Source organism: Plectropomus leopardus, chromosome 16 (assembly GCF_008729295.1).
Source record: "Plectropomus leopardus isolate mb chromosome 16, YSFRI_Pleo_2.0, whole genome shotgun sequence".
NCBI lineage: Eukaryota > Metazoa > Chordata > Actinopteri > Perciformes > Serranidae > Plectropomus > Plectropomus leopardus.
This window is the reverse complement of record NC_056478.1, coordinates 16427358-16434000: the sequence shown is the minus strand read 5'-3', so window position 1 is coordinate 16434000 and position 6643 is coordinate 16427358. Positions and strand designations below refer to the sequence as shown.

The following is a 6643-nucleotide window of genomic DNA, read 5'->3' as shown; positions in this document are numbered from 1 at the left end:
CACAGATAAGCAAAAGGCCCCACCACCTCTCTTTCACAAGAGCAGGACACACAGACTTTGTAGTGGTTTTGCCCTTTTTTCTTGTTGTTGTTATTTTTGCATGCGTTTGTAGTTGTGATGCATCTTTTTGTAGTTTCGGATGTCTTTGAGGCAATTTTGTCGCTTATTTGTTGTTGTTGTGTGTCTCTTGGTAGTTGTTTTGCACCTTTTTGTGGTCTGTTTTTGTGTATTTGTTGTCGTTTTTAGTTTCTTCCTGGTCAGTCAGGGAGGCCCTGACACTTTGGGCCCCTGGGTCTGTGCCCAGTAGGCCAGAAGCAAAAAATCTTCACTGGTTTTTGAAACATTTTTATACTTAAAACTTAACATATAAATTACAAAGTTTTTAGCACACTATATCAAGGATATATGACTTATTTTTCATTGCAACTTTTGATAAAACAATGGGTGTATTTACTATTGCATTATGTGTTTTTCATCATTTACATGAATGCACTATAATAAAAAAAATGCTATGTTGATCTATGTTGAAAAAATAAGAGTCCCAAAATGAAAAAAAAAATATGCATTTAGAGTCAGCTACAAGATGCAATTCCTATACAGGCCAGTCAAAATGTCTAAATAAAAAGTATAAATACTGCCACAGATTACCCTCCAATAAGATTTATAAATCTGTTGAAGATAAATGGAAAATTTCCTCCGAAATCTCTCTTGTTTTAATCAAACAATCTTTAATTTATCCTTTTAATTTTCCTAAATAATTATATTATCCTAACCAGTTTTTCGGAACATGGCTATGACCTGACTGTGAGTTTTTGGCGCCACCCTGTGGAGAGCTGAGCGCGTGTCATCTCCCCGCCCTACTCTCGCGGGTTTCAGGCGCCTAGCAACCTCACAATTTGTATCTCCACACTGACCAATCAGAAACCAGCCTGCGCAGAGAGCAGACCAATCACGGTCGAGTATTTGGGCACCAATTTAAACCGACAGAGAACGCTTCCTGTTTTGTGTACTGCAACACACACGAGTGAGCGAGAAGCAAAAAGACAAACACTTAGTCAGTTTTGGGAACTTTATCGGGAACAAAGGCGTCCTCAGGACAAGAGTAAAGCTAGAGACTAATGTGAAAGTCGCTGGTTTAACTTTGTGTTAAATTGTAGTCGAGTACAGCCGAACGTTAGCTTAACGTTAAGTCAGGTAGTTTTTAACGTTAGCTACGGTTGCAAAGGTAAGATGCCGTCCCGTGTTGAGGATTACGAGGTGTTGTTAACTATAGGCTCCGGTTCCTATGGAAGATGCCAGAAAATAAGACGAAAATCTGATGGCAAAGTGAGTAAAGTTCACACCATTTTTGTACAAAACCACTGGCCACCTGTGGTGACGCAGGTAACGTTTACCTGCCCGGAGTCTTTGTTGTAGCCACGTGACCGTTTGTTATTGTTGCTTGATAAAACGTTAACGTATTATAACGTTATATTTAGCTGGGGACCGAAATGTTGTTGTTTTGTTAACCCTTTGAAACTTAATAAAATGAGGGTGACCCATAACATAAGAAGAAATAGCCCATGAAATACCAAGAAATTTGTAAAACGTTACAAGAAAAACACCAAGGAAAAGAAAGAAAGTGAAACGCCATTTTTTGTTTGTTTGTGTTTTTCTTTTATTTTCCTTTAACATAATTTCAAATACACTATTAAGATTATTATAAATATAGCTTTCCTCTATTTTTTTGATCATGTCTAATAATCCCCCTACAGCTGATTTTCAGATCATGTCCTTGTCACCTTTTTTTCAGTTTTCGGGACATTTCTTGCCAAGTTGCTTGTTATGTTTTTGAAAGAAATCAAGCCATTTTTTTTAGGATTCAGAGGTTTAGATACCAGTGAAAGGCATCTGAATGCAGCACAAAAATACTGATTTCATGAATTATATCAGTGATCATGTGATATGTTCAGGGACTTTAAACTGAAAATATTAAACCCATGTTCATGTTTTCACCACAAACCTGAAACAGAAACTGTCCAGCAACTTCCATCCAGAAACCGAAAGAAGAATGCTAAAGTTGTTTTGACACTTTTTTCGCACTTAGAGCCAATATTTTAGAGCAAAAGGTGCTTATTAACAAAAGGACATCATAAACACGTCATGTACATTTGCCTGTTTTCCTAAACAAAGAATCATATGAACTAAAGTCTTATAAGATGTAAGCACAGGTGTAGTTAATTAAGTCGGTTGATTAAAAGCATTATAGCAGCTTCTCTCCATTCAGGTGTTTGAAATAGTAACATATTGTCTTAATTTCTTGCAAAAAAAAATTGAAAGAGGGCAACAAAAGAAGAGATGACCCCAAAATTAGTCATTAAAATGACTTGGAAATGAGTGCTTAAAAAGTATACTAATTTTGTAACTAAGTGTAAAAAATGAAAACATAAATAATGATCACATCAAAATGTATTTTTGAGTTGTATCCTGGTTAAATCACTTATGTTTTGTAGATCCTGGTGTGGAAAGAGCTGGACTATGGCACCATGGCAGAGAGTGAAAAGCAGATGCTGGTGTCAGAGGTGAACCTCCTGAGGGAGCTCAAGCACCCGAACATAGTGAGGTACTACGACCGCATCATAGACCGCACTAATGCCACGCTCTACATTGTCATGGAGTACTGCGAGGGTGGGGACCTGTCCAGCCTCATCACCCGATGCATCAAAGAAAGGTAGGCTGCGTATTCTTGTGCATTGTGTGCCTCCACTCTACATCTGCGCCTCCTGACGGTAACTGCAAGTGTGTGTTTTGCCGTAACAGGCGTTATTTGGAGGAGCTGTTCGTCCTGCGAGTCATGGCACAGCTCATGTTAGCCCTGAAGGAGTGTCACAGACGCAGTGACGGCAGGGCCACGGTTCTTCATCGAGACCTGAAACCAGCCAACATTTTCCTCGACAGCAGACAGAACGTGAAGCTCGGAGACTTTGGCCTCGCGAGGATCCTCAACCACGACACCAGTTTTGCAAAGACATTTGTCGGGACACCTTATTACATGTCTCCAGTGAGTTGTTTAATCCTGCTGTGTCAGAGGTTTTTCTTTTCAGACTACCTTTTTTGGGAATATATGGAACATTTAACGTGTTCTCTCCCCCTCCTAAAAGTATCAGCCACATTTGCCACTATCTGTCAACACTTTTTCTTTCAGGAACAGATGGACCGAATGTCATACAATGAGAAATCAGATATTTGGTCACTGGGGTGTTTGCTGTATGAACTCTGTGCATTATCGTAAGTTTTCTAACTCATTTGTTCGAGCTGACAAACCCGGCAGGTGGTTCGTGATTGTGAATCTGACATTTTCCACGGATTTCTCCTGTTTAGCCCTCCGTTTACTGCTTACAACCAAAAAGAGCTGGCAGAGAAGATCAGAGAGGGGAAGTTCAGAAGAATCCCGTACCGATACTCTGAGGAACTGAACACCTTACTCTGCAAAATGCTCAACCTGAAGGTTAGAAATAAATTATTTTCTCCTAATTCACGTGTGCTAGAAGCTTGTATGTTTGTGGTGTCATGTATGTGAGGTTCAGTAATCTGTCTTCGTCTGGTCTCAGGACTATCTGAGACCCTCTGTGGAGTCCATTCTCCAGAGCAGCCTGTTGGTCGACGCCGTTGCTGAGGAGCAGAGGAGGGCACAGGTGCGACCCCGAAGGAAGTCAGCGGAATCTGACTGTCCTGTTCACAAGCCATCTGAACCGACACCCGCCTCTGCCGCAGAGCTCCGGCTCAGAGAGCAGGCGCTGCGGGACAGGGAAAAGGCGCTGAAGGAACGTGAGGAGAGACTGGAGCGTAAGACTTTTAAATCTACTCTCTTTTGTGACACATCTGTGTGACAGTTTGACCCCAAGCAGCAACATTTGGAGCTGACAAATGGATTTTTTTTTTTTTTCCCTTGTCAAAGGTTTTTTGGGGGAGTTTTTCCTTATCTGCTGTGAGGGTCTAAGGACAGAGATGTCATATGCTGTAAAGCCCTCTGAGGCAAATTGTGATTTGTGATATCAGGCCACTCGAGGCTGGCTCCATAAACAAGTCAATCTTCCTAGACCCTTTATTAAAATGCTCAACTTTACAAAAGAGAGAGCTAATTCTCCCCTTTATGAAAACTGTATGGTGGTGAATTTCTATATGACACCCCTGTTTACATTTTATTAGAGCTTACGGGCATGGTCGCTTTCTGTCTGCGAGGCGTCACAACGGGCTATAGGCCCTCTGCGCTGCCTGTTAAAGGTGGGAATGTATTGCCGTTATTTCGCCTCACAGGTCTCTATAAAAGGTAGGATGGCGGTATGGAGTAGCAGAGTTCTCTCGCCTTTAAGCCAGCGGTGAAGGTAGAACCAATGCAGAATCAACATCTGTGTAAAAGGAAAAGCAGGCAGGATGGGACGGGTGTGATGTGTGTGACAGCGTGTTATGTGAGCGACCCACTGCTGGGAGGTTTAAAAAGCAGTTAGCAGCTTACTCAAACAAGAACAACAGCCAAAACAAATCCACAAATTAGGAAGATAATGAGGTTTGGGGGCTTCTTACCCTCCCAGCACAGGACAAGATTAGCCACCATATAACAGGGATGGTAAATGATTGTTATTGCCATGTACGCCCTTGTTTTTGTTCAGACAGCACAACCGTGTGCTTATGCTACGTGTCACACTGGAGGTAGACGCTGTCGTGTTACACGTCACGCCTCTGTTGCTTCCAGAGTGCCGACATGATGTCTAAAATCACATACTGCGGTGGCAATATGGCGGGATTGTTTTGTACTGTAGCGTAATGAAGGCTCTTTATTTTGGCGCTCTCACGGGATATTTGTGTAAAAAGGGCTTATGAGTCAGATCCACCCTTTGCTCCTCCACAGTCCCACCCTCTTGTCCAAATATGGTCACTTGTGGTCCCAAAAAAACAAGAATGCATCAGCCATAATGCCATACTCAGGACTTCAGAACGGGAGACCTCAGCACATCGCTGAGGCTAAGTCCAGTATTTCCATAGAGTATATTTAAGACCCCTTCTGAGCTGCAGGTGTGCTTTCCACAACCTCGTAAAATGTTTTGTGTAAAACAGTGTGTGTATCACTCCTGTGGTGTAAAAAGTTTTGCGTTGATGCATCTTCCTAAAGTGACTAAGAGATGTGTAAGTGAACTTGTTTGTATCTGACACATTTTAAAACTGTCGCCTCGCCTAGAAATACATTTTCTGCAGGTAAACTCGTGTACATGAAACAGGTGTTTGTGTTGCTTTTGACAGAAGTTTTGCAGCCAAATATTTCCCTGGTTTCAATTTCAAAAGGCAAGTAATTGCTACAGATTCCAAAAATAATGGTGTCTTGTTTTGTCATTTCATTGCAGAAAGGGAGCAGGAGCTTTGTGTCCGTGAACGACTGTCAAATGAGAAGCTCGCAAGGTAAAGGTTTCTGTAAGAAGGGTAGAATAAAACAGTCAATACTTTGTTTTTTCTCCTGTTTTGCTCATTCTGTGCAAACTCTTAATCTGCCGATACAGAGCAGAGAGTTTACTGAAGAACTACAACCGTCAGCAGCGGGACCTGGCTCTGCTCTACGGCAAAGACATAGGTATGGGAATTGGACGAAGACCTTTGGACTTACTGAACCGAGACAAGATCTGATCAATGTTTTTGAGTTCATGCCTCTGTTCAGAATGTGGATATCTTAAAATCAAGTTTATTTATTACTTTTTAAACCCTGTGAATAATGTTTTACACACCAATAAAGATTTTTTACACACCTGACAATCTGAAATCTAGCTGTCATGTTGGATTGCAAAGGCTGTTTGTTATCAGGGCTACCTGACATTATAACGTGGATGTCTGTTAATCAGTGACTCCTTGCTGTTTGGTCCTAGACGGAGAGAACCTCTCACCTGGCAGGAAGAAGGTCCACTTTGCTGGTGAGAGCAAAGAGAACCAGCGGCCTGCCGGTCGTCAGAGTGCGATGTCACAGGAGCTGATTTTGAGGAGGCTGCATGCGGCCAATCTGCGCGCTCAAACGCTGAATGAGGTGGAGAAGACCTGTCAGTTCAAGAGCAGGCAGATACTCGGCATCCGCTGATCAAACAGATGTTTTCCCTGTGACTGATATGTGAAAGCCTCCAAAAGCTAGGAGTCAATATAACTGGTTTAGTTTTATTTATTTGATAATTCAGTAGCTGTGAAAGTAGTGAAGCCAAATGATTCAATCCTGTGTATTGTTGTTTATGTGTGTGTTATTGGAAGCTCTCTGGTTTCAATTTTATTTAGTTTGACAGTTGGGTGTGTGTATGTTTTTATTTTATAGGCAGCTATTGTGTTTGTGAATGTACTGTATATTACAAATCTCTCTCTCTCTCTCTCTCTCTCTCTCTCTCTCTCTCTTCCTCTCTCTCTTATATAAACACAAACTGCTTAGAAATAGACAAAAGGGCATTTTGTTTAATGACTTGTATTCACAACAAAATCCAAAACTTTTGTGGTTGAGACAACAGTGATAAAGTAAATACAAAGAACAACTGATTGTTTGAAGAATGCATAATGACTGATTTTACATAACCGTTACATCATTCATCCTTAGGCCTTTTTCTGAGCTCTGTATGTACAGTAAAATACATATATAATCTAC

General features: G+C 41.3%; 1 protein-coding gene across 1 annotated transcript; it reads left to right on the top strand.

Annotated features, from left to right (window-relative positions):
- The first annotated feature begins 1035 nt into the window (after window positions 1-1035).
- Window positions 1036-6299, top strand: nek2 (NIMA-related kinase 2). The gene is made up of 9 exons (XM_042503665.1): window positions 1036-1326; window positions 2493-2710; window positions 2800-3040; window positions 3185-3267; window positions 3361-3487; window positions 3591-3825; window positions 5379-5433; window positions 5532-5602; window positions 5892-6299. The coding sequence occupies exons 1-9, from the start codon at window positions 1231-1233 to the stop codon at window positions 6095-6097; spliced, it is 1332 nt and encodes a 443-aa protein (XP_042359599.1). The 5' UTR covers window positions 1036-1230; the 3' UTR covers window positions 6098-6299.
- The last annotated feature ends 344 nt before the right edge of the window (window positions 6300-6643 follow it).

Coding starts and splice junctions, on each gene's coding strand:
- nek2 (XM_042503665.1), top strand. CDS start 1,231: ATGCCGTCCCGTGTTGAGGATTACGAGGTGTTGTTAACTATAGGCTCC. Junction 1,327..2,492: donor GACGAAAATCTGATGGCAAA/GTGAGTAAAGTT, acceptor TATGTTTTGTAG/ATCCTGGTGTGGAAAGAGCT. Junction 3,488..3,590: donor GCAAAATGCTCAACCTGAAG/GTTAGAAATAAA, acceptor GTCTGGTCTCAG/GACTATCTGAGACCCTCTGT.